The sequence below is a fragment of the Sciurus carolinensis genome, chromosome 2 (genome assembly GCF_902686445.1).
Source record: "Sciurus carolinensis chromosome 2, mSciCar1.2, whole genome shotgun sequence".
NCBI classification, from domain to species: domain Eukaryota; kingdom Metazoa; phylum Chordata; class Mammalia; order Rodentia; family Sciuridae; genus Sciurus; species Sciurus carolinensis.
Window position 1 is genome coordinate 54,785,156 of NC_062214.1, and position 27,470 is coordinate 54,812,625.

The 27,470-nt window shown below is 49.1% G+C and overlaps 2 protein-coding genes across 6 annotated transcripts in view; one reads left to right on the forward strand and one right to left on the reverse strand.

The window, feature by feature from the left end:
* Positions 1–4,548: 4,548 nt before the first annotated feature.
* Idh2 (isocitrate dehydrogenase (NADP(+)) 2) lies at positions 4,549–21,459 on the forward strand. The gene is made up of 11 exons (XM_047542346.1): positions 4,549–4,741; positions 13,493–13,584; positions 14,372–14,537; positions 16,096–16,256; positions 16,339–16,482; positions 16,767–16,903; positions 17,083–17,234; positions 19,338–19,450; positions 19,615–19,712; positions 19,806–19,898; positions 20,360–21,459. Exons 1-11 carry the CDS (start codon positions 4,627–4,629, stop codon positions 20,445–20,447), a joined length of 1,359 nt encoding a protein of 452 aa, XP_047398302.1. The 5' UTR covers positions 4,549–4,626; the 3' UTR covers positions 20,448–21,459.
* A 1,270-nt stretch (positions 21,460–22,729) lies between these two features.
* Znf710 (zinc finger protein 710) overlaps positions 22,730–27,470 on the reverse strand; it is a 69,517-nt gene continuing 64,776 nt past the window's right edge. For all 5 annotated transcript variants that reach the window (XM_047538634.1, XM_047538635.1, XM_047538633.1 and 2 more), the window contains one exon: positions 22,730–25,228. In XM_047538634.1, the coding sequence (XP_047394590.1) occupies positions 25,059–25,228 (170 nt within the window). In that variant the 3' untranslated portion in view covers positions 22,730–25,058. The remainder of the gene's footprint in view (positions 25,229–27,470) is intronic.

A 27,470-nucleotide genomic window follows, 5' to 3' on the forward strand; every position in this document is an offset into this window, starting at 1 on the left:
GCATTGAATCTGTATAGAGCTTTTGGTAGTATGACCATTTTGACAATATTAATTCTGCCTATCCAAAAACATGGGAGATCTTTCCATCTTCTAGGGTTTTCTTTAATTTCTTTCTTTAGGGTTCTATAGTTTTCACTGTAGAGGTCTTTCACCTCTTTAGTTAGATTGATTCCCAAATACTTTTTTTTAAGGCTATTGCGAATGGAATAATTTTCCTAATTTCTCTTTCAGAGGATTCATCATTTATGTATAGAAATTTGTTTTGTATTTTTATCCAGGGTCCTAGTGGGGGTGGTCAGATACCTTACAGGATAACTCAGGTAAATGATTACTGTGTTCCCTCCCCATCTCCCACCCCCAGTGCATGCTTGAGAAGGTAAGCTAGGACTTGGCTGCTGTCTTAGTCAGTTTGTACTGCTAGAACAAAAATACCATAACCCAGTGCTTTAACAGAATCTTTTCTTTCCCATCCCCCACCCACTTATGGAATCTGAGAAATCCAAGTTCAAGATGCAGGTGGATTCCATCCTGGTGAGGGTATTCTCCTTAGTCATGATCTCACATGAAAGGGATCTGCTGTCTCATGTCTCTGCTTACAAGGGTACTAATCTCATTCATGAAGGTTTCACCCTCCATGTCTGTAAATACCATCATTTGCTGGGTGTGATGGCGCATGCCTATAATCCCACTGGCTTGGGAGGCTGAGGCAGGAGGATGGTGAGTTCAAAACCAGCCTCCACAATTTAGTGAGTCCCTAAGCAACTCAGTGGCACCCTGTCTCTAAATAAAATACAAAAAGAACCTGAGGATGTGGCTTAGTGGTTAAGCATTCCTGGGTTCAATCCCTGGTACCAAAAAAATAAAACTAACTAACTAACTAACTAAATAAATAAATACCGTCACATTGGGGATCTGGGCACATCTTCTGAATTGGGTGTGTGGGCACAAACATCTAGTCCATAGTGCCATCAAGCAGTTATTGGGTCTGGCTGTGGGAGGGGAAACAGTTCACCTGGTGGGAGGAAGGGAAAGTGCAAAGGCACAGAGGCAAGACCTGTTTGGGAAACGGGTAGGCTTAGGGTTCTTGGGAAGAAGAAAGAGCAGAAGAGAAGAATGGCAAGAGGTGGAGGCCATGGATGGCCTAAGCTATCCAAGTTCATCATACGTCAGCAGGAAGCTACTGCAGGCATTTGACTGCTCAGGGCTTCAGTGGAAAGGTGCTGGAAGCAGTGCTAGGACAGACTGGGTGGGGGAGAGGGCACAGACTGCTGGCAGGGAATCAGTGTAGAGATGACCATAAATAGCTCTGCTATCAACACTTCCCCCACAACCCTCTCCTCCTCCTCCTATTTTCCAATTTCTAATAATGGCTTTGCCATTCTTCCAGCCCTTGGGTTGGAAGTCTGAGTCACCCTGACTCCTCCCCTGCCATGCCCTGCTTCCCAGCAGCTGCAGTTCCTGCCCAGTTCATCTCCTCCACACCATCTCTGCAGCACCTTCTTACAGGTCCTGCCAATGTGCTGTGTCAGCCTAAGAGACTAGCCAAGGGACTCTGCCCCTCACTACTGTTGCCAGATGCAACCCTCTACTTACCAAACATGTCCCACAAAACTAATGCCCTGGAGTGAGGGCTGGGTGAAGTTTGGGTCGCTGTCCCAGCCTACCCATCCAGCCTCTTCCCAGATAGCCTGGAAGAGCCAGCTTCATAAATGCCCCCTCCCCACACCGTACACTTTTTACAGTCTGTCCCAGTAGGACTGATGCTTGCTTTGCAAATGCCTAACATGACATATGAATTCCCCTTGGGATAGTTTCTTCCTATCCCTGGGTTGCTTGTGATTGCACGTATGTACCTCTGGCTCTGGAAGAGCTGGGATTGAGTGATAGGCATTTTTGTGCTTCTTTGGGGAACTTGTATGTGACCTAAACTTAATAATGAAGTAGAGTTTGATTAAAAATATAGAAAGGTAGAAAGATTCCAAGCCACTGACCTCAAACTACAGGATCTAAGCCCCTTTACTTTAAATACCATCTTTCTCTTTAGTGTTTTTCAGGGCTAATAATTACCAAATGAGCACAATAAATGAGATTTGGGCCTCTCTCATTTTGTCCTTAAGAGTAATAGACTATGAACCAGGAACACGGTTTTGTTTTGGAATTCTACTACATTCCAGCTGTGTGACTTTAACCATGTCCTAAACCTTTCTGATTCAATGGAGGTGAAATTATCTGCCTTACCAAATAGGCACAATATGGGGAAAGCTGGCACAGAGCTGGAGACCTGGGGCAGTTTAAAAGACTCTGGCTCTTGGATTGGGGTCCAGCTCAGTAGTACAGTGCTGCTTAGCATGTGTGAAATCATGGGTTCAATCCCTAGCACCACTAACTAAATAAATAAAATTAAAAGATTGTCTCAACTGCCTTCAGCTACTGCTGTGTTTATGAAGGACACAGAGCTCCCACCCTGATCTCTCAGCAGGTAGAGGCCAGATTCAGGAACACACCGAGGCTTGCTAGGCCTCTGAGATCCCAGTTCACCACATGGAGGAAAAGGTAAGCTCCTGTGGGTGGGCAGCAATTTCTTCACTACCCTTTCAGTGGCGTCAGCAGGGGTTACTAACATACATAACTGAATTTGACCGTTTGGACCAGAAGGATCCTCAGGGGTCCATTTGCCAATCTCACAGATATGGTCCCTGAGATCTAGGTGCCTGATAATACCAGTTTGGTGAGAAAGTCAAATGCTGCCTTGGTATCCCCAGCCCTTTATTATATTTTATTTTGAGAAAGCGCCTTGCTAAGTTGCTGAGGATGGCCTTGAACTTGTGATCCTCCACAGCCACTGGGATTACAAGGGTGCACCACCATGCCTGGCTTGTGTGTGTATAAGTGTGTTTTAAATTCATTTGCAGTATTAGGAATTGAATCCAGGGGTGCCCTACCATTGAGCCATAATATCCTTAGCCTTTTTCTTTCTTTCTTTCTTTCTTTCTTTTTTTTTTTTTTTTGAATTTTTAAGAAGTTTCTTGGTACCAGGGATTGAACCCAGGGGCGTTTAACCATTGAGCCACATCCCCAGCCCTTTTTGTATTTTATTTAGAGACAGGGTCTCACTGAGTCGCTTAGGGCCTTGCTAAATTGCTGAGGCTGGCTTTGAACTCACCATCCTCCTGCCTCAGCCTCCTGAGCCGCTGCGATTACGTGTGCCACTGTGCCCAGCAGCCCCTTTTTAAATTTTGAGACAGGGTCTCACTAAGTTGCTGAAGCAGGCCTCGAACTTGTGATCCTCTTGCCTCAACCTCCTGAGTCACTAGAATTACAGACATGTGCTGCCAAGCTGGGCTATATTAGTGTTTTGAGCAAAAGAATTGGGAACAGAGTAAAAAGGATAACAGGTTGTTCTGGGACACCCTGGCCCAAGATCAGGTCTTTGTGGACTCAGACTTTGGGGGGCCCGAAAACAGCCTCCACTTGGGCCTAGTCTACTGGATATTAGGGCCAAAGCAGTAGTCCTGCCAGGCTGGGACTAGGTGAGGAAAGCTTTGAAGTTGAGTTCAAGGTCACTTTCCTGGACCAGCTCCATCTGGCAATGTTGATGAGACAGCGGGGAGAGCCCTTAACAAAGGGCAGAGAGGTTGCTTCTATTGGAGATGAATTGATGTGACTGGCAAAGGGGGACGTGTATTACATTTTTCTAATTAAAACCCAGCCCTTAGCTGGTGTCTCATTTCAAGAAAATGGGTGAAGAGATAGAGTTTGGTTGTGTGTGACAAAATCTGTCACTCCCGTCTTTTGCATGCACACGGGCTAAAATGGAACTCTTGGGACTGGGTGCAGCTCAGCTGTGGAGCTTTTGCCTAGCATGCCTGACGCCTTGGTTCAGTTCTGCCTGGGGCTGCAGAGCTAACCATCTGGAATAAGATAAACATCGGTCGTAGTTGTTGAGCACAGAGTGCGCCCCAAGCCTTTTACTACATAATTTCACCCACGTCTTCTGGCAGCCCTGTTATGATTACATCCCTTTGGCACTGGGGAAAACGGACTCTGGCTGTGCTAAGGGACTTCAGAGACTCGGAGTCTAACCTAGTGAGGAGCAGAAGGGGAATTTCAACTGCTGACCCCGGTCAATCTATGCAACCAGTTGAATCTGAGAGCGAGCTTGAAGAGACTTGAGGTTCCTTGGTCTTGAGTCAAGAAGGCGGAACTCGCACTTGGTTAGTGCGCCCCCAGGGTTCAACCCCTCATATGCGAAGGACTCAGGGGTTAGGGTGATGTGTCGTCAACTAACACTCTGGTTTCAGTGGGGCATCCTGGAGCAGTCAGCCCCTCGCTGGTCCAAGTGAGTCTCGCTGTATCTCAATACCGCGGAGCTGAGTTAGCCGCAGCGCCCAAAACGCGCGGGTGCAGTACTCTGTCCGGCAGGCTCTGGCAAGGCCCTAAGAAGGGTCGGTCGGGGCCGGGCCCTGGCCCCGCCTCCTCCCGGCGAGGCCCAATGGGGCGGCGGGCCCTAGCAGTCCCGCCCCGGTTGTGTCCCGGCTGCCAGCGCTAGCCCGGCCCCGCCGCAGGCAGCCGAGTGTTGCTGCGCGCTGGGGTCTTGCTGCTCGCTGGTTCGCTGCCCTGCTCGGGATGGCCGGCTACCTGCGGGTCTTACGCTCGCTTTGTAGAGCCTCGGGCTCCGGGCCGGCCTGGGTGCCGACGGCCCTGACCACCCCCAGCCTGCAAGAGCAGCCACGGCGCCACTGTGAGTGCCGCACGGAGGGTCCGGGCGGGCGCGCGCCGTGCCGCGACGTGGCGACTTCCCGGGCGGGGGCCAGGGAGCGCGACTCGCGACGCCCGCGGCCCGGGAACGGCGGGATCTGGCACACAAAAGGCCGGGTGGTGGCCTCGCTCTACGCTACCCTGTCTGGCGCTTCCGGGCCGCACGAGGCGCAGCGGTGGGGACTTGAAGGACGGTGGCAACTGGTGGCCCGGGAGATTGCTGTCCTGCGAGGGCTGGGTTCGGGGCTGCCCTGCGCCCCCAGGTATTCCGGGAGGGGGTCCTGGGGGAGTCCCGGATCCGAAGGATGTGTTGCCCGCCTGCGCCCCTGGAGGGAGACAAGGAACCAAGGGGGGCTCGAGCACCCTGCCGCTTCTCTGGCGAGAGGGAGGGTCGCGGCGCGGCCCCTGCTCAGACAAAGGCGGAGAGCGGGAGGCATCCACTTCCCCTTCCTTTTCAGCCGGGCGCGCTCTAATCCCTCCTCACCATCAGGCCCACGTCAGCTATTTTTGGAGCCATTACTCGACAGCTGGAGGAGTGTCCTTTCAGTTTTCCCCTTTTGTTAGACTGCCCCCCCCCCCACCCCCCGGCTTCTCCTTGGTCGTTGCACTTGAGGCTCCATCCTGGGGCCTCTCCTTGTCTTGACTTGCTTTTTCTTACCTACCAACCCATGCCCTACTCCATTGTTGACCCTGTCTGGTTTACCCGCCTTGAAGACTTGGCAGCGTGCGCAAAATGCCACTTTCTCCGGAGTCTTTCTCACGGCGTCTGGGGGTACTTTTAGCTCCCTTAGGAGAGAAAAGTCAAAATAAGCCAGATTTCACCTGAGACCCCGTTGCGCACACTGCTGCTGAACCTGGCCTGTGGGCATCCGTGTCTCCCTTACTCTGGCTACCCAACTCTCTGCTATAAAAGGCAGGGAACATTGAAGGTATCTTGTCCTTTTCTGATTCCTGCTGGCACAGAAACTCCCAGCCCATCCTGCCTCAAAGTCCTTTGGGGTGGGCCTGGAGAATGAGGAAGAGGGAGTGGGGCCCACTGCTTGTCCTGGCCACAGTGGGTAATCTTTAACCGAGTGGGAGAAACTGACCAGAGCTGGTGGCTGCGAGGAGGGAAAAGGACTAGGGCCCCAGCTCCCCTCTCCCCTGCTAAGGAGAAAGGGATATTTCTGCTTTTGTACTTCTGGATACAGCCCTGAAACTTAAGATTTCAAGTACAACAGGCCCTGAAGATTTACGTATTTTACCACCTTCAGCAAAGTGGTAGAAGTTAGATATATTTTCCAATTCTCCCCCCTTTTTCTGCCTTGATGGTAAAAAAAGAAAGCAAAACAAAAAGCAACAGAAAACTATACTAACAAGAAAATGAAGCCCCTTTGGGGCCTGGGTTTGGATACACTTTAAACAAGCAGTCAGTTGCAAGTTCTTCTAGAAGTCCCTGGGTGGAGTGGTTATTAACAGGGAAAATGCCAGTACTTTGAATTGGACATCAGACTACACAGTTAACAGTTCTGCCAACTTGTTACCTGGCAACATTGTTGGAGACAAAATACTTGGCATTCCCTTTGATGACAAAGAAAGAATAATTTTTGGCTAAAAAGTCCTGTATCTTTGCTGCCTTGCAATTCCTACACGTGTCTCTTTCAAATTTTGCAGCCTCCAGCGACTGCTGCTGGTGGTTCTGATAAGTTAGAGCTGGGAGAAGCAAGGGCCACTCTGAACTGCTCCATGGGAAAATTAGTTACCTAGTCTTTCTTTGTTTCACTTCCAGCCAGAAACTTAATTTTTTCACTCTGTCCCCTTTTAGATGTGATTGGTGTCTTACCTGTACTCTTAGATTCCTGGACAAATTAATGACTAAAGACCCATGAGTACAGTTCTTATCTGTTCTCCTGTGGAGTCTTGTTACCATCAGTCATCCCCCCACCCCCCTCCAGAATTCCCTTTCGCCAGAACTGGTTTGGGTGCTTGTATTTTATCCAGTAGGTATTAAGGGAAAACGTCTCTGGAAAGCCTGGGGCCTGTGCTGGAGATGTAGCTCAGTGGTAGAGCACTTGCCTAGCATGCATGAGGCCTGGGATCAATCCCCAGTACTGCAAAAACAAACAAAACCAAACCACACAACTTAAGAAAGCCTGGGTCCTGTCTTGAAATCTACCTAAGTTTGAGTCCTCTTGGGCTGATTCCATTCAGGGTGGAGGTACTGGAAGCTGCTGATTCCAGGAAGCTAGGGTCTATGACATGCCCTCGGATTTTTACTGTGTAAACCCATGTTAAAAATGCCAGGAGACTGCCTTTTTTTCCCCCTGGTGCTGGGGTTAGAACCTGGGGTCTTATGCATGTTAGGCAAGCACTCACCTGCTGAGCTACACCTCCAGACCAGACTGCAAATATTAGTACGCTCTAGGTTGTGAGGTTCTTTGGGGCAGGGAGCTCATTGCTTGGCAGAGCTGCCTGTGTTTCTCTAGTGCAGCCTGCGGGCTCAAACTCCTGGCCTCTGTGTGGCAATGCGCTCCAGGAGGATGAGAGAGGAGGGCAAGGCAGCCCTGGTCACAGATCAGGTTAACCTTCACTTGACATTCATTAAAGGCTTCAACAAATACGGTGTTCCTTTTGTGTGCTAGATAACCTTGCAAGAAGCTGGGGGTAAGAACTGGGAATAAGATCAGGAAAGATTCCTGCCCTTATGGAACTTTAATTCTAATGTGGAAGGGGGCAGATAATAAGCATGACAGAAGTTGTGTAGTGTGTCATATGGGCAGGAGAGTTGAGGACAAGGAATAAAAAAGGAAGGTATACCTGTGAAAGTTTGATTAGGGCAGACAGAAAAGACCTCAGAGAATGAAGTGCTGAGAAGGGGAAGCAGGGCATTTAGGTATCAGGGAAAGAGGACCTGCAGGTGTCAAGGCCATCATGGGAGGGGCAGAGGAGGAGCACTATGGTGAGTGACAGGAGATGAATAAGTTCTGGCAAGAAGATCAGTGGAAGGCTCTAGGTTTGTATTTATTTATTTATTTATTTTTGTGCCAGGGATTGAACTCACTGAACTCAGGGGCGCTTTACCACTGAGCCACATCCCCAGCCCTTTTTAATATTTTTTTTAGAGACAGGGTCTTGCTGAGTTGCTCAGGGCCTTGCTAAGTTGCTGAGGCTGGCTTTGAACTCGAGATCCTCCTGCATCTGCCTCCTGAGCCACTGGGATTACAGGCATGCACCACAGTGCCTAGCTTCTAACTATTATTAATTTATTTATTTAGTGGTGCTAGGGATCAAACTGAGAACTTTGTACAAGCGAGGCAAGAGCTCTACTCCTGAGCCACACCCCTAGCTTATAAGCCATTTTTGAGGACTTTGGCCTTTATTCTGGGAGAAAAAGGAGGCTTTGCAGGCTTTTGAGGGGGGTACTTTGATCTGACTTAGGTCTTAACAGAGACACCCTGGCTTCAGGGACCTGGTAGGAGATGATAGTTATACCCTGGCCAGAGAGGACCCTGGCTTGGTTGGACTGGATGGTGGGGCAGTGAGTGGTGAGAAACTGACTGGATTCTGGATTGCTATTGAAGGAAGAGCCAGTAGGTTTTGTTGATACTTTGGATGTGGGTGTGAGAGAAAGGGAGGAGTGAAATCAGGAAGATACATGAGCCTCTTCCCCAGAATTGGGGGCTTCCCCCACATTCCGATCTTTTGGTGAGAGTTGCATGGTAAGAAAGTGGAGAGGGTAACAATGTGCATTGCACCTGAGTATTTATATTTTTACATAAAATTTCCTTTTTTTTTTCTTATAGGGAGAGATGGTTTAAATTCTTATCATTTTTGTTTATTTTGGCAAAAAATGTATTATAATATTTATCATCTTAACTTTTACTTTTTTATGTGGTGCTGGGGATTGAACCCAGGGCCTTGTGCATGTGAGGCAAGCACCCTACCAACTGAGCTGTATCCCCAGCCCCATAACTGATATTTTTTTAAGTGTACAGTTCAGTAGTGTTGTGTAACCATCACCACTAGCCATCTCCAGAACTCTTTCATCTTGCAAAATTGGAACTTTATGTCTATTAAACCGGAACTCATTTCTTCTCCCCTCCCCCTGTCCCTGGCAACCACCCTTCTACTTTCTGTTTCTGTGAATTTGACTCCTGTAGGTACCTTATGTAAGTAGAATCATATAGTATTTATCTTTTGTGATTTATTTCACTTATAATATCCTCAAGGTTCATCCATATTGTAGCTTATGGTGGATTTTTTCCCTGTTTTTATGTTTATTTATGTATTAATTTATGGTACTAGGAATTGAACCTAGGGGCACTTAATCACTGAACCACATCCACAGTCCTTTTTTTATTTTTTTGAGACAGTCTCACTAAGTTGCTCAGGGCTTCACTAAGTGGCTGAGGCTGACCTGGAACTTGCAATCTTCCTGCCTCAGCCTCCAGAGTCACTGTAATCACAGGCATGAGTCACTGCACCTGGCTCCAGTCCTTCTTAAATTTTATTTTGAGACAGCATTTCCTAGGTTACCCAGGTAGGTAACTTAGCCCAGGAGCACCTGTTCACTAAGCTGCATCCCCGTCCCTTTTTATTTTGAGACAGAGACTCACTTAAGTTTTCCAGGCTAGCCTCAAACTTGCAATTCTCCTGTCTCATCCTCCTGTGTTTCTGGGATTACAAGCGTGTGCCACAACACTGGTTCATTATGGTTTTGATTTGCATTTCCCTAATGATCAGTGATGTTGAGCATTTTTCCAGGTGCGAATAATATACAAAAGTGTATATCATATTTGGAGAAATGTCTGTTCAAGTCTTTGCCCATTTATTAAATTATTATTTGCTTTATTGTTGTTGCAATCTCCTGATTTTTAAAATTGGGTCACCAATGAACATCTTAAGAAATCCACTACCTGAGCCTGAGTCTCTGCATCTTGAGTCTCTGCATCTTGAATTCACATTCCAGTCCCTGCTCCTCTGAAGAGTGTGCTTTCGGGGAGACCTCAGCACTCCTGACTTTGATAACAGCACAGCTTGCTCTTTTAGTTACCTCTCTGTTATCTCTAGGTTTTTTTCTTCTTCTACACCTACTCCCTGAAACACTGTTTTAGGCATTTCAGTATCCCAACAGAAGAGATGCTTAGTTAGCACCTAGCTGCTGCTGAATAAATAAGTATACCATGTGTTTTTTAAGAGTTCAATACCTGGGGCTGGGGTTGTGGCTCAGTGGTAGAGCGCTTGCCTCTCACACGTGAGGCACTGGGTTCAAGCCTCAGCACCACATAAAAATAAATAAAATAAAGATATTGTGTTCATCTACAACTAAGAAAATATTAAAAAAAAAAAAAAAAAAAAAAAGAGTTCAATACCTGTATGCACATCAGGACCAAGATCTTGATCCTAAACTTCCCCTGTGTGTGTGTGTGTGTGTGTGTGTGTGTGTGTGTGTGTGTATGATCCACAGCTTACCTGCCTGAAGCCCAATTCAGTGGAACCTAGGTGGAGGCTGAAATCTTCAGATTGGCCCTCAGGTGAGATTCTCCTTAGGGTTCCCGATTATGATATAGGTTCAGTTCTTTGTTTCTTTCTGTACAGGGAATGGAACCCACAGTTGCTCTACCACTGAGCTATATCTTCAGCACTTTTTTTTTTTTTGAGTCTGGGTCTCACTAAATTGTTGGCCTCAAATTTATGTTCCTTCTGCCTCAGGCTGTTGGGATTATAGGTATGTGCCACCATGCCCAGCTAGGTTCAGTTTTTAAAAACATTTAGTTAACTGTCCTCAAGTTAACTCAAAGAAGATGCTCATTAAAAACTAAACTAGTTCAGCCATGTGTGGTGGTGTAATCCAACTCAGGAGACAGAGGCAAGAGGGTTTCAAATTTGAGGCCAGCCTCAGCAACTTAGCAATATCCTATCTCAAAATAAAAAGGACTGGGGATGTAGCTCAGTGGTAAAGTGACCCTGGGGTTCAATTCTCAGTAACACCCCCCCAAAAGAAAAAAGAAAAAAAGAAAACCCAACAATAACAAAACTAAGCTAATTCAAGAACAAACCAGCAGACTTTCTACAGTCCCAAGGCCCTTCCCACTCAAGCTTCAGACCAAAGCAAAGGAATTTTGTAGCTTGGGTCCAAAATCTCCACTGCATCTTGAGAAGGGTAGTGAAGCCCAGTGGGCACGACTTTTGTTCTCTAGGAAAGGTACTATTTTGCATCTGTGTTAACTTTCTGCCTCTCTGTATCTAACCCACAAGGACTTCCAGAAACTGCACTTGAGCCAGGGACTTGGCTCTGTCCTGCCTTTGACACAAACTACACTACCTGGGCCTCCCTTTTTCTCCTTAAGTGATCTTTAAGATGCTTTTGATATTTAAAAAAAAAAAGTTTGCATTCCTTGGAAAGTGAGTTGTTTTGCTGTACATAATTTAAGATTTTTATTAGGTCTGGGAATGTAGCTCAGTGGTAGAGCACTTGCCTAGTAGGCACAAGGCCTTAGGTTCCATCCCAGTACTGAAAAAAAAAAAAAAAAAAAAAAAGTTAGAAAGAAAGGATCTAATTTAAGGATTATGTTAGCAATTCTTTATGGGTGCCATCATGAGTCAGGCTGAGATATATGTTGTATGACAACAATACATTTGAGGTCTGTTAGGCTTTGGTCACTTTAAAAAAATTTTTTTTTAGTTGTAGATGGACACAATATCTTTTAAAAATTTATTTTTATGTGGTACTGAGGATCAAACTCAGTGCCTGCATATTCGAGGAAAGCACTCTACCACTGAGCTACAGCCCCAGCCCCTGGTCACTTGTTTTAAATGTGTCTAGGTGGCCATACTTTTTCTATGTGCTGAGGATGAAACCCAGGGCCTTGTGCATGCTAGGCAAGTGCTTCGTCACTGAACTACAACCCCCAGTTCCCAACTCAGTGTCTTCAGGTAAACATCTTTTTTCTTTCATATGATTTGGTGTGTGTAATCTTTCTTGAGGTTGGAAGACACACAACATCTGTAAGCATTGTAAGTAACATAACAGTTAAGTGGGCTGTGAGTGAGGCTCAGGAGGGCTCCTTTGGGGATGACTGAAGTTTTATGTAGTTCTTGTCTTACTCCATAGCAGCCGCTTCTTTTCAGGTTGTGGGCAGTGGAACATGCTGGCGCCCCTGTCTGCTGCAGGCTAGGTAGAATTCGGCAAGTCTTGTCCAAGACAGCATGCACCAATTAATTAATTGGGCTGTTTTCTCTGGAATTCACTTTGCAGACTGCTGTTTTTTCTTGTAAGTCAGACTTTGCTAGAAGAACCTCCCTGGCTCCTGTTTGCCTCCCTACCACCTCCCTGGGCTTCTCATTAGCCACTTGCTGAGCACTTGATTCTTCTCTGAAAGGACTGACCCACCTCAGCCAACCTGAATCAGGGATTCTGAGTTCTGTTTGTAGGTGCCACTTGCTGAGTCCTTGATTCTTCTCTGAAAGGACTGACCCACCTCAGCCAACCTGAAACAGGGATTCTGAGTTCTGTTTGTAGGTGCCATGAGCTTGTCCTTCCACTGAATAAGGCTGAAGTGCTGGCTCTGCTGTTTGTGAGTTCTGGAACCTTGGGCAGTAACCTCTCTGAGCCTCAGTTTCCCCACTTTGTGTTTGTGTGTGTGTGTGTGTATGTGTGTGCGTGTGTGTGTGTTTGTGGTGTGCTGGGGACTGAAGGGCTTTGCTCATGCTAGAAAAGCACTATACCATGAACTACATCCCCAACCCGTTTCTCCACATTTAAAGTGGAGCCAACCAGGCACAGTGGCCCATGCCAGTAATCCCCAAGGCTGGGGAGGCTGAGGCAAGAGGATTGTGAGTTCGAAGCCAGTCTCAGCAACTTAGCAAGACCCTAAGCAACTCAGCGAAACCCTGTATCTAAATGAAATATAAAAAAAAGGGCTGGGGGTGTTGTAACTCAGTGGTAGAGTGCTTGCCTAGCACCTATGAGGCACTGGGTTTGATCCTTAGCACCACAAAAAATAAACAAATAAAATAAAGGCATCCTGTCCATCTGAAAAAAAGAGTTGGGGATTTGGCCCAGTGGTTGAGTGCCCTGGGTTCCATCCCTGGTACCAAAAATAATAATAATAATAATAATAATAATAAAGTGGAGCTAATGATGCCTCCCTTGGGGCTGTTTTTGCAATTGAATGGGATCAGGGATGTAAAGGGTCAGTACGCTATAGACACATTGTAGGCACACAATACAGTTCTGTACCATTCCCTCCTTCCTTCAAGTTAGCCAGGGGCTCTCATGTTGTAAACAACGATTTTATTGGAAGGACACAAGGTACCTCATAAAAGGGAAAACTAAAAAGAACCAAGTCTTGGACAAGGGGGATATCCAGCCATCCTGAGGAACTGGGCAGCAGGAGCTCATGGGCAACCTTTCCTTGATTTGATGCTGGACAAGGTGGCCTAGTTGGCAGTCATCCTCTGCTGGTGTCCTCTGCCTTCAGATTCCAGAGAGAGGGGATCTGACTGGCCATGCTGACCTTTCTCCCCAACTAGGGTGGGATGGGCATCTCTCTGGCTAATCTTAACTGGCATATTTAGTGGGGGGACTAAACAGGGAGCAACTTCTGCAGAACAGGGAGTGGATCCTGAGCAGCCTGGAGCCCTGTGTGGTCCAGTGCTCCCTCTTTGGTGAAAGGCAGCCCTGGCTGGGAGAAGAAGGGTTTTCCCACTCACCTCTCAAGAGGTGTGACGTGCTACATGTGCCTGGTTCTAGATGCAGACAAGAGGATCAAGGTGGCGAAGCCAGTGGTGGAGATGGATGGCGACGAGATGACTCGCATCATTTGGCAGTTCATTAAGGAGAAGGTAGGCCCCCCTCCTAAAGTGGGTGACTCTCCAGGTGAACTGGCCACACAGCTGACAGTCCCACAAGGTCTTGGGTGTCCAGGTGGACAGTAGCAGTCCTGTGTCTCACCTTCTGGCCATCTTGCTTTCCCGAGTGGGCCATTAATGTTTTTTAGTCATCAAGCAGGGAGGAGGCCTGTCTCATGTTGGTGCAGAAGCTGGAGTAACTTTCAAACTTGGAGCGTCTTCAAGGCTGATGCTCTATCGTTTCTGTCTTGATCCTGCCCGTCTTTGCTGCACTTCTCTGAGAAGGAGTTGAAAGGGGAGCAGGGCTATATGCAGGGCAGTGTCCCAGCAAATGGTTCTCAGGGTGGTGGCTTGGCTTTTCTGAAGCTGCTGTGATCTGAAGGTCCCATATCAAGTGAATGTCCATGGGAGAAAGGTTGAGACCGCCACTTCTGATTGTGAACATCTCAAAGCCCTTGGAGGAGTAGGAGGACCCCACTATATAGAGGAATCTAGATGAACTTGGACTTGAGGTTCAGCTGACTTGATGGCCATGACAGGGGTAGATGGGGAAGTCTTCCAAAGGACTGCAACCTGATCTGCTGACCTTTCTCCAGTCTCCTTCCGGCCCTGGCCAGGCCTTGCTGAGGCCCCAACTTGCTGCTCTGCCTCCTCCACTGGCTTTCCCTTGTCCCCACGCTGACTGGGTATCCCCTGCCATGGCCCACAAGGGTTCTCAGAGGTTGTCCTGCCCCCAGTCACAGCTATCAGGCTGATGCCTTGTTCTGGTCATCTTCCCTAGCTTATCCTGCCTCACGTGGACGTCCAGCTCAAGTATTTTGACCTCGGGCTTCCAAATCGTGACCAGACTGATGACCAGGTCACCATTGACTCTGCGTTGGCCACCCAGAAATATAGTGTGGCTGTCAAGTGTGCCACCATCACCCCTGATGAGGCCCGTGTGGAAGGTGTGAGGGTGTGGAAGGGGTTGGTGGGGGAGGGTCATGGGCTCCCCTGGCCGGCCTCTCAAGAGTTGGGTGAAGGTAGTTGGCCACGTTGCTGATTTTGGACCTGGGAGTCCATCCAGAGAGTTGGACTTTGGGCAGCCCATCCCTCTGACCTGACCTGTTTTGTAGATGCTGTATAGAGGAATGCTGTGTGTTGGGAACCTCAGAGGTCCCTGGGGAGCATCGTTAGTGCCCTCCTGCCACTGTCATGGCATTGCAGTGCCCTGGAGATCATGTATGGATATCCTAGAGGTGCCCCTCTAAACCTGGCTTGGCTGCTGGTCCTTGAGTCTGGGGGCCTTTCTCAAGTTCTGTGAAATGACACCAGGGTGTGGAGAAAGGGCCAGATTTCGATAATTAAGGTTGGTTGACCCAGATGTGGTGTCACATGCTTGTAATCCCAGTGACTTGGAAGGTTGAGGCAGGAAGATCACAAGTTCAAGGCCAACCTCAGCAACTTAGCATGCCCTTGGCATCTTAGTGAGACCATGTCTCTTTCTCTCTCTCTCTCTCTCTTTCTCTCCATTTTTTTTTTTTTTTTTTGGTCCTGGGGGCACTCAACCATTGAGCCACATCCCTAGCCATTTTCATTTTGTTTTTTTAATTTTGAGACAGTCTTGTTAAGTTGCTTAGGACCTTGCTAAATTGCTGAAGCTGACTTTGAACTTGCAATCCTCCTCCCAAGACGCTGGAATTATAGGTGTGCGCCACTGTGCCTGGTTTCAAAATAACAAAAAGGGCTGGGAATGTGGCTCAGTGGTTAAGCATCCCTGGCTTTAATTCCATGTATTTAAAATTTTTTTTTTTAAATTAAAAAGGGTTGGGAATATAGCTTAGTGGCAAGTTACTGTAGTCTAATCTTCAGTAAAATAAATAAGTAAATAAATAAATAGATGGTTGAGGAGTTCTCTGTACTCTCCTTAATTTCTGCACTATGAGGGAGCAAGGAGGAGGCATTCAGGGTACATCTGCAAACTCTCCAGGCCACCTTCTGTCCTTCTAGATTGAACCTGGCCGCAGAGTATTGGAGTCATTATTTTTTTTTTCTTTAGTTCTTCCAAATTCTGGGATTTATATATCCCCATTTTATGAACAAGGAAGTAGAGGGTCACAGTTTTGGTAAACAGGCTAGCACTGGGGCCAACACCAGAGCTTTAGGAGTGAGGCAGTGTGCTGTCAGGACCATCAGACAAGTTCTTTCCCTCAGGATGCACTACCCACAGGCAGGATGTGGGAACTAAGGGGGACTTGCCATGGGCCAGGCACGGATCCAGGCACTTCATACACAGGCTCATTCAGTCCTCACAACCCAGCAGGCTAGGTATTTTATCATTACTTTTGTTTCACAACTAAGCCACTTATGTAAGCAGAATCCAGAGCCCACATGTTATACTCTGGACTCTACAACCTCCCTCAGGATGACTTTTAGGTTCCCTGTCTGGCTGTGTTCTTGCTTGGGGTTCAAGTTCTGATTGGAAGGAGGGGTTGCAATGGGCCTACTTTATATCTCGTCTCACAGAATTCAAGCTGAAGAAGATGTGGAAGAGTCCCAATGGAACCATCCGAAACATCCTAGGGGGGACTGTCTTCCGAGAGCCCATCATCTGCAAAAACATCCCCCGCCTTGTCCCTGGCTGGACCAAGCCCATCACCATTGGCAGGCATGCTCATGGTGACCAGGTAGGCTAGCTGGGAGACCGAGTCCATTGACTTGGGCCTGCCACAGGAGCCCTTGGCCTGAGCCATCTTCTTGTCTCTGCAGTACAAGGCCACAGACTTCGTGGTAGACCGAGCTGGCACATTCAAGATGGTCTTCACTCCAAAGGATGGCAGTGGTGCCAAGGAGTGGGAGGTGTACAACTTCCCTGCGGGCGGCGTAGGCATGGGCATGTATAATACCGATGAGGTGAGGCTCTGAGCTTCCTCCTCCCTCAGCCTGTCTCTAACTGAGCCTCATGGCCTAAGAATTGGGGAGGAGGTAGTGGTTTTCCGAAGTAAAACTGGAGGGCTGCTTGCTTCTCCAAGTTTGGAGGGAGATAAGAACCATTAGAAACAAGGTGCCCACTCTATGGTGGCCGGGGCTTATGGTTGTGTGGAAACTGGGGAGCTGGGTCTGGCCTTGGGACACAGGGGAGAGTTGGAAGTCCCCAGGCTGGAGGACATGCTGGCGCCCTCTCTCTCTCCCTGCAGTCTATCTCGGGTTTTGCGCACAGCTGCTTCCAGTACGCTATCCAGAAGAAGTGGCCGTTGTACATGAGCACCAAGAACACAATTCTGAAGGCTTATGATGGGCGTTTCAAGGACATCTTCCAGGAGATCTTTGACAAGTAACAGCCTATTCCTTTCCTGCTGAGTACTCCTCAGCTTCTTAACTCCTGTGTGCTGTCCCCATCCTACCTGGGGAGGTCACTATCCGAGTGCATTTGCTCAGCTCTGAGGCTCAGGGAGGGGTACCCAACCTGCCAGCCTCCTGTCCGCCCCATACAATAGGCCCTTTTACTCCCAGGCACTATAAGACTGACTTTGACAAGAATAAGATCTGGTATGAGCACCGGCTCATTGATGACATGGTGGCCCAGGTCCTCAAGTCTTCAGGTGGTTTTGTGTGGGCCTGCAAGAACTACGATGGAGACGTGCAGTCGGACATCCTGGCCCAGGGTATGCTGGGAGGACCCACTCCCCACAGGGATGGCTGTTGGTCTTGGTTGGGGAAATTTTCAGGTCCTTTAGATAGAAAACTCAAGGGTAGTGGCAGGATTTATTGCAGACTCCCAGACAGATAGTGAGTGAAAGAGGCCCACAGACTAGGTTTGGACTAGGGTATTTCTAAGACTGACCTCAGAGAAAAGGGAACAGGAACTCATACTGGGGCTACTTGACTTATTTGAGAATAGTACTGGGAGGCTGTACCACTGAGCTACACCCCACTCCTATATTTTTATTTTTTGAGACAGGGTCTCCTTATGTTGCCCAGATTGGTCTCAAACTTACCATCCTCCTGTCTCAGCCTCCTGGGATTACAGGTGGATGCTTTTTAAATGAAGGAGTGCATTCTATACAGTAAACCTCAGGGAAGCGGGAGAATACAGGGAAAGATGGCAGACCCCCAAACTAGATTGCAGCTGAAAGCACGTGTGAGGCCATTAGAGAGCAGTGAGAACAGCCCCATTTCATGGGGAACAAGAGCAAGAAAGGTGATGGAAGTGGCTGCATTCAAGATAAGGGGTGAAAGGGAACAAGAAGGTGGCTTGAGGTAGGTGAGGTGCAGCTCCTGATGAGGGAAACATAGAAGCACATGACAGGGTGCAATGAAAAGGGTCTTATTTTCTGTAAACTTTTGGTTTATTTCCAAAAGTTCATTGCTGATCCTCTCACCAGAGCCACTCCCATCCAGATGCATACTGAGGCAGCTGGAGCCTGCTGGAAGGATTGAAGTATGAGAAACCATTGCAGGGACCAGGGGTTTAGCTTAGAAGTGGAGTGTGTGCTTAGCATGCATGATGTGAGACCCTGGGTTGTCACCAGCAAAAAAGGAAAAAAAAAAAAAAAAATCCATAACAGACAAGAAAAGCATGGAAATTAACCTTAAGTATATAAGGGATTGGTGAGCATGAAGGTCTAGGTTAAAATGGCAAAGGGGGCCAACTTCAGCAACTTAACGAGATCTTATCTCAAAATAAAAAGGGCTGAACTGGGTGCAGTGGTGCATACCTGTAATCCCAGTGATTCAGGAGGCTGGGGTAGGAGGATCAAGAGTTCAAAGCCAGGCTGGGGAGATAGCTCAGCTGGTAGAGTGCTTACCTCGTAAGCACAAGGCCCTGAGTTTGATCCCCAGTACCGCAAAAAAAAAAAAAAAAAAAAAAGAGTTCAAAGCCAGCCTCAGCAACTTAGTGAGATCCTGTCTCTAAATAAAAAAATAAAATGGACTGGGGATGTGGCTCAGTGGTTAAGCACCCCTGGGCTCAATCCCAGTACAAATAAATAAAATAAAAATGGCTGGTGATATAGCTCAGTAATAACCTTCCAAGTTTAGTCCCCAATACCAGGAAGAAAAAAAAGAAGGAAAGAAAAAGAAAAGAAAGAAATCAGGGACAAACCATTTTCTTTTTTTCTTTCTCTTTTTGAGGGGACTGGGGTTTGAACTCAGGGCCTTGCACAGGCTAGGCAAGCGCTCTATCACTGAGCCACATCCCCAGCCCTGACAAGTCATTTTCCTATGGAAGAAGGTCCACTTCTTCTCAGACCTTCAAAGTCCTTATTTTGGTGCTTGGAGGTACTTTTGAAACTCCAGAGCCATGGTAACAGAAAAGGTCATTTGAGCTGACATCTGGACTTGGGGGAAATTTGGAAATAAATCACAAAGTTTGAGAAGTGATCTCAGAGAAGCAGAAAGTGGTCACTGTGAAGTAGCTGCCAACTGCTTTATTTATTCTGCTTGATGCAGCTTCCTGGGAGGCTCAGGACTCTGTGGTCTTAGGTGCTGGGTGTCACAAACTTTGGGGTGTTTGAAGAGGGGGACACAGATGCATGTTAGTGTGCTGGTGATAGTTACTTTGAGGGACCCCTGCCTTCTGGGGACCCTGTGGACCCACAGCAAGGGTGGACATGCCCCCTGCAGTCTCTGTCCTAGTTCCAGTTTGGGTGGACATGGGGACAAGATCCAAGAGTAGTAACAACAGCAGTTTGAAGGGACTAGGTAGGACTCACCCTCGGGGTGTAACCTAAGGTGCCAGCACTGATGAGAGTCTTCCCACCCTTCAGGCTTTGGCTCCCTTGGCCTGATGACATCTGTGCTTGTTTGCCCGGATGGGAAGACTATCGAGGCTGAAGCTGCTCATGGGACAGTTACCCGCCACTATCGGGAGCACCAGAAGGTGAGTGTGGGTCACGCGGCTGCATGATGGCAGTCCACCCCAGAGGCCACAGCCTGATGGCTAGAAGGATGGGCTTGGGCCATCAGTCTAGAGGTGGGCAGCTACATCTGGGGAGCTTCTCAAGTACCCACTTAGCTCTTGATCCCTGTGAACCCTATCCCCAGGGCCGGCCGACCAGTACCAACCCTATTGCCAGCATCTTTGCCTGGACGCGTGGCCTAGAGCACCGGGGAAAGTTGGATGGGAACCAGGATCTCATCAGGTAAGTGCTGAGGAGGGGCCTGATCTGGCCTAGGGCTGAGTCTGGATCCTGGCCTTGCACAGCTGGGGTCTCCCTCTGCCCTGACTCCTACAGGTTTGCACAAACTCTGGAGAAGGTGTGCGTGGAGACTGTGGAGAGTGGAGCCATGACCAAGGACCTGGCTGGCTGCATCCATGGCCTTAGCAAGTGCGTGGCCCAGGCAGAGGGCAGGGGTGCCCTTTTGAGACCTCAGAGCCAGGTGGGAGGAAGCCAGGGGACCCTCTAATGAGTCCCTCTCATGAGTCAGCCCAGCTAGGGGCCTGGGCCTGTCATGTAGGTCGAGCCACCCTAGACCAGGCCCAGTGAGTTGGTCCCCACTGGCCAGCTGCTTCCCCTGTTCCCGAACCATCTGTCTCCCGATTTCTCCCAGGAGAGCTTGTGCCCAATTACCCACTGCCTGGGGGAAAAAGAAAAGACAGACCCTACCAGGTTCTTGATGAATTTGCTGTGGCTCCTTGGCAGTGGGCTGCAGGTAACCTTTGGCCCAAGCCTGGGTGGCATGATAGGGCCATTCTGTTGCCCAAGTTCAGGCTGTGTCCTGGAAGGGCTCTTCTGAGGGCCTTGGAAAGGAGAGCTGCCCCCTAATGTGAACGGTGTTTCCTTGGCAGTGTGAAGCTGAATGAACACTTCCTAAACACCACAGACTTCCTGGACACCATCAAGACCAACCTGGACAGAGCTCTGGGCAAGCAGTAGGGGAGGTGCTGCCTGATGGTGGTGGCGGACAGGCCGGAGCAGAGCCGGCAGCAGGTCCTCCTGACGCACGGTGGAGGGTGAGCCTCACAGCCCCTCTCTGGAGGCCTTTCTAGGGGACATATTTTTATAAGCAAGATGTTTTTAAAAGTATGTGTGTGTTTCCCCTCATGGTGACGTGAGGCAGGAACAGTGTGCTTTACCTCAGCCGCTCAGTATGTTTTGCATACTGTAATTTATATTGCCCTCGGTACACATGGTGCCATATTTAGTGACTAAAAAGCTCTTCACAAAACTGTCTGCTGTGTTTGTCCCTGAGGGGAAGGAGGCCGCTGGGGCCAGAGGCAGAGGCCCTCGTAGAGCTGGTGGGTTCCTCCAGGGGCAGGCCAGAGCATCTCGGGCCAGCACAGGGGAGACAGGAGCTGCTTGAGGAGCTGCTTGAGAAGCTGCTGGGACTCTGTGGACACAGGCCTGTGGGTTTCCTAGAATTCCCCAGGATGAGCCATTTTATCTGGGTCTCCATTTTGGGTTTCTATCACTTCCTGATAGATTGTATGTTAATAATAATAATGACTTTTGTTGTTATTGTTTGATGCTTTTAGCCTTCTAAACATCTCCAGACCTTTGTTTACCCTTTTCTCTCTATACTAAAAACAGGTCCTACCCAGTGCCTGCTTTGCAGGGCCTGTTTGTGTATAAAGGGCACCTCCTGTAGACTAGACCAAGTGGTTCCCAGACTTGGGTTCATTTTTACCACATTTTGGCAAAACTAGAAATGAAGGTGATAAAAAGTTGCCCCAGGGCTGGGGATGTGTCTTGGTGGTAGAGCACATTGCCTGGCGTGTGTGAGGCCCTGGCTTCTAGCCCTAGAACTGCTATCTTTGATTTAAAGCATTATCCTCTGTGCAGTGATTATATTTTTATTCTTTGGTGTTAAAATGTCCGGGGGAAGAGTTGAATAATCTTTACTTGAAAAAATAAATATAGTCAGTCCTCTGTATTCAGAGGTTCTGCATCTGTGGATTTAACCATTTCTTGAATTGAAAATATTTAGGAAAAATAGTTGCATCTATTCTGAACATGTATAGACTTTCCCCCCTTGTCATTATTCCCTAAATGACACAGTGTGACAACACTCTTCTCTTTCTGTGGCACTGGGGATTGAAGCCAGGGCCTCACACGTGCTTGGCAAATACTCTACCATTGAGCTAAGCCCCCAACCCTTTCAAATTTTATTCTGAGACAGGGTTCTGCTTAGTTGCCTAAGTTGGCCTTGAACTTGATCCTCCTGGCTCAGCCTCCTGAGTAGATGGGTTTATAGGCCTTACCACACACCTGTTTTATAACATTTACATTGTGGTAGGTATTCCAAGTAATCTAGAGATGATATAAAGTATATGGGAGGATACAGGAGTGGTGGCATACACCTGTAATCCCAGCCTCTTGGGAGTATGAGACAAGATGATTGAGAGTTCAAAGCCAACCTCAGCAACTTAGTGAGGCCTTAACCAATTTATTGAGACCCTGTCTCAAAATAAAAACAAACACAAAAAAAAAGAGGGCTGGGGATGTGCCTCAGTGGTTAAACACCTCTAGGTTCAATCCCCAGTACTAAAACAATGAAGTATATAAGAGGAGGTGAGTAGGTTCTCTTATATTATATAAGGGACCTGAGAACCTTTGCATTTCGGTAGTTACAGGAGTTGGGGAGCTGGAACCAATCCCGCATAGATACCAAAGACAATCATACTTAACAAACTAAAGTCTGTTTCCTAAGTGTTGGAGGAACTCCCAACTCCCGATGGCTGTGAACATGACTGTGGATGCCCCAGTGACTCTGTGAACCCCCTTCTTCCTCATCAGTCCCTCAGGTCCCCAGCATTATAGGAAGAGAAGCTGGAGTGCTGGCTCTGGCCGGCCCAACTCGAGAGAAAGCACAAGGCTTTCCGGCCTCTTCTTGCCAGTCTTTAGCAAAGGGCTGTCATCGCCCCAGAAGGCAGCTTCTGAAGCCCAGCCTGGCATCGTGAGCTGCCTTCTGTCCTGGGGCTGTAGGGGTGCACAGGGAGGTGGAACAACTTTTTTCTGCAAGTGGTGGGAATTCTGGGGCCCTGGCCTGCACCCCTTTCATTTGGGCTTGGTGCAACTCGCTGCAGGTGCTTGGTGCTGCGGGTGTCCTTTCCAGTACAGAGGACAGTTCCAGCCCCCTCCATACCCTGGAGAGTGACACTCGCTCTGCCACGTGGGGCAACCCCAAAATTTATGGAAAGAAGCACTTATAGTCACCTAGCTAAAGAATATTTGTTTATTTATAATTATTGCTAAGTAAACCTCTCTTTTAAACAGGAACATAAAATCACAGTAGGGCTTTGCACAAGTGGAATCTCTAAACGGTTGGTTTGTATACATGTCAAAATAAGTTAGAATGGAATTCGTCCGGGAGTTTCTGAGTCACCAGGAGGCCGCACGCCTCTTCTGAGAAGGTTGGGGAGGGGTGAGGACAGGACCCTTGCCAAGGCCACCCCAGCTCCGCCGAGTCGTGCTCTGCTCCTCTTCACTTTGCCCAGGTACAAGGCACAGGGCAGGGGCGTTCAAGTATGGGACCTCGTGGAGGGCCAGTGCTGACGTCGGCTGGGGAGAGAGCAGAGCCCCCACCCCAGGCCAGACCTCCCTTCGGTTTCCAAGACCAAGGGTACTGCGCTGGCGGGAGGGAGGAGGAGGAGGTACAGGGTTCTTTTTGGTACCAGGGGAGAAAGACGTTGTGGGAAGAGGTAGTTTGCAGGGGTGATACCTTCTGCTCAGCAGGAGAAAATGTCTTGTACAGTGACACCTGAGTCACTGCCACCTGAGGGTCATCATGGCGGGCACCTGGGAGGCTGGGGGCCTTGGGGCCTGGGGAGCCACACTGGGGCCACCGTGTGTTCACTCCCCACCCTGTCCTGATCGCAGTCACCCTGAGGCCTGTCTTGGTCCTTCACTTAGGGATACAGCCTTGTGGGTAGCTGCATTTCAACTGGTCCCCCCAACCCAGCTGTCCCTCCTTCTCACCTGTGTCTTTGGGGACAGCCCTGCCTGCCCCTCTCCACTGAGGCCTCAGGAGGTGAGTGGGTGGGAGTCTGGGTGCCCTAGAGTTCCTGAATGTGCTATTTCACTGCCCTGAGCCTGTGGGCTTCTGTTCCAGGGACAGGAGCTGGCGAGGGGACAGGATGAGAGTGGGTGGGCTAGGGCGGGGGCTGCTGGCTAAGCAGAGTCAGCAGTCCTGGCCACTGTGCATGATCTAAAAGAGTCACCTGCTGGCGGGGCCAGGCAGGTTGGAGGGCTGCCCAGCCTCTGCTTTCCCTTTCTCCCCCAGCCTTCTGAGGCTCCTTGCCAGCAGCTGCACCTCCGGGGCCAGAGCATCAGTCCACACTGAGCCCAGGTCCAGCCCAGCTGGGCTGCTCTAGGTTGGGGAGGCATGAAGCACACACAGCACACAAAGCTTACATTTGGAAAAAGAATGCATCTCCGCCAAAAAAGAGAACAGGTGACACAGTTGGAAAGACAAAATAATAATAAATTACCTTCAAAAAACCCCCATTTACTAAAAAAACCAAAAACCAAAAACCCCCAAAACTCCCTCTATGGTCTTCATATTCCTTTTTAAATATGTTGCTCTTTCCTGGGAGCCTGCAGACTCTTGGCTAACCCCATCCTCAAAATGCACACCTGTTCATAAGAAACTGTTTTAGTCTCCTCCCACAGGTGGTCCTTGGCCTCCCCTGAGGACAGCCCCTCTTGGTCTCCAGTAAATCTTCACCCTGCCCTCCCTCTGGCTCAAGGGGCCTCTGGGTCTTTGTTAGGGTGTGCCTAACACAGGTGTGTCTGCATTTTGTTTGGTGGGGGACCCTGATGTGGTGCCCTAGCCCAGGACAGAATGGATATTTGTCACAATCCACTTTATGGGCAATCACTTCCAAACAGGGCTGTAGGACAGGAGTCTTCGGGGGGCCTTCTGGGAGGGCACTAGCTGGGGGCTGGGCTCCTCCGGCTTTCCTGCAGACCAGGGCCACATGCACGCCCAGGAGGTAGAAGGCAGAGTGCCCTGCCTGGCTGTCTGGTGACAAGATGGGGAAAGGGACTTCTGGCCTGGGTAGGTGGGGTGGACAGTGCTAACCAGCAGGAGAACTCAGGCATCCCTAGAGGTGGGAGTTGGTCCAGGAAAAAACGAGGCCTGACTCAAGCGATCTCTTCCTGGGGTGTCAGGACCCGTGAAGAGCTCTGCTGGGCCTGAGGTGGCCTGGAGTCACCCTGCCAGCCTGTGCCCTGTGCCCTGTTATCAAATGGCCCTTTCTCCCTCCTGCTCACAGCAGCAGGCCAAGGAGACGCAGATGGGGCCTCCCGGTTACTCTTCCCTTGCAGGGATGCCTGGGCCCGCACCTGGCTCCCAGCAAGGCCAGTAGTACAGTCTCCATTTGGTCTATAAAGGTCCCTAGTGGTGCAAATGACTGGGGGAGGGAGGGCTGGGGACAGTGGGGCAGTAGCTTGTTTCTGGCTGCAGGAGGTGCGGCCTGCAGCACATGGGTCTCACCCCCACTCCCTGCAGCCTCCTCGCCCTGTGCTGGGCTGGCCCGGCTTGCGCTATAGCACGTTGTAGTAGGCCATCTCCTTCATGGCCTGCTCGGTGAGGGCGCTGGCCTCGGCACTGCTGTCCACGCCCGCGTAAGTGTAGGCATTCTCCTCGAAGTCCTCCATCTCCTGCTGGCTGTCAAGCTCGGAGGGGTCAGTGCCTGTCAGCTCCATCATGGGGTCTGCAAGAGAGGGGTGCAGTTAGGCCTGGATGCTGCTTTGTGGGAGGAGCTGGTCACCCCCATGTAGGAAGCTGGTGACACTTCCAAAAACAGGACTTTCTAGTCACTGCTTCCAGGGGTCCCCAGCTGCCTCTTGTTCTTCCCACTCTGGGGAGCCCCAGGTTCCTCGGTCCCTAATGCTGTGAATACAGGGGTGGGTACTAACAGTGAGGTGGCACAGGCAAGAGACCCAGGCCTGGCCTTGAACTTCTTGGGTCATGCTTCCATTGCCCTTTCTAACTAAATCTTTGAGCCCTCCTCAATCATTCTCAGCAGTGTTTCTCTGTGGTCACTTTGCTGCATGAAAACCTGCTACACTTTATCATGTTTCTGCAATGCCATTCATTTAGCACCTACTGCACATGAGGCACTTCGCACACTCATTCACTGCTCACAGCAACTTCAACTGGCAGATCCAAAGGCTGAGGTCCAGAGAGGTTAATCAACTTGCCAGAGGTCACCCAGCAGGTACTGTTGTTTTGAACTGCTGTGCTTTTCTGCCTCAAATCACTGGAGAGAGCAGTTTCTCCTCTGACCTCTTGCCAGCATTAGTGCTTTAAACCAGTTGTACCCAGTGGTATCCTTGGGCCCGACTCTCCAAGGACAAAGACACACCCAAGGTAGGTTAACAAGGCTGTGTAGGAGGCAGACATTCTGAGCGGCCTCTTGTAATTTTATCAAATTGGAATCTTATTACAAAGCTCTTACTGTTGTAACAAACGCCAGACAGAATTACTCCAAGAGGATGGCCCAAGGTGTGATGAGGTGGCCCCAGAAGCTGGCTGGAAGGACTGTGGCTTAACCCCTAAGTGTGTTCTGCCCCTGTCCACTGGGGAGACGTGATTTGTTTTGGGGGTGTCAGCCCCAGCTTGGAGGGTGGGTAGCCCTGATAAGTCGAAGGCAGGACTTTTCACCTTGGCACCATTAACATTGTGGGCCATAATTCTTTGTGGTATGGAGCTGCCCGGGGCATTGCAGTATGTTTAGCAGCATCCCAGGCCTCTACCCTCTAGAGGCCAGTGGTATCATGCCAGTGGTATCATGCCAGTGTGACAACCCACATTTCTTCAAATGGCCAAATATTACATGGGAGGCAAATTCACCCCCAGTCAAGAACCACTAGTCTGCCAGGCGCAGTGGCACATGCCTGTAATCCCAGTGGCTTGGGCGGCTGAGGCAGGAGGATGGTGAGTTCAAAGCCAGCCTCAGCAACAGTGAGGCGCTAAGCAACTCAGTGAGACCCTGTCTCTAAATAAGATACAAAATAGGGCTGGGGATGTGGCTCAGTGGCTGAGTGCCCCCCACCCCCACCAAAAAAAGAACCACTAGTCTAAGAGTAATCCCACCCCCTGCCAATGAATGGCTCAGGAATTGGCACAGGAACTAATTCTGGTCAGTGGTTCATGAGGAAATAGCTGTTAGCAAGTCCTTAGAACATTCACATTGGTTTCGAAGAGCTAAGAGGAGCAGGTGTTTATTCTGCCACTGGATGCAAGCAAGGAAGCACAGTTCTCTTGTGGTCACTGGCAACCGTCTTGTAACCATAAGGAAAAATCACAGGTGATACTGTGGACAGACAATGAGAGTCTACCCCAATGTCACTGTTAAGAATCTCCCGTCTATGAAGATGGCCTAGACATGGTTTCTTAATTTCCCCTTCTTGTTTAAATCCATCTGAATGGGCATCTGTTATTTGTTCCCAGAGCATCAGACACACTGCGAGTCTTCCTGACCTTATAAAATAATGCAAAATATCACAACTCTATCAGGTTCTAGGCTGTTTCCTCCTCCAACCCCAGCACCACATCCTCATATATTATACAGCTTATAAAGGCAAGTTAAACAAAGCATCCTGGGAAAATATACAACATCCCCACTTTATGGAGTCTTGTTCCTATCTAGTTGGGCCCAGGGAATAGTTTAGCTTTTTCTTTTCTTTTCTTTTTGTGGGAGGTGGGGTTACTGTGGATCCAATCCAGAGACACTTTACCACTGAGTTCCTTTTTATTGTTTTATTTAGGGCCTTGCTAAGTTGCTGAGGCTGGCCACAAACTTGCAGTCCTCCTGCCTCAGGCTCCTGAGGTGCTGGGGTTCCCTGTCATGCACCACCAGCCCCTGGCATATAGTCTAGCATTTTTAACAAGGACATTATTCAGCCTCCCAAATAACAGCCACATAGTCGAAGGGTGATTCCACCTAGAGC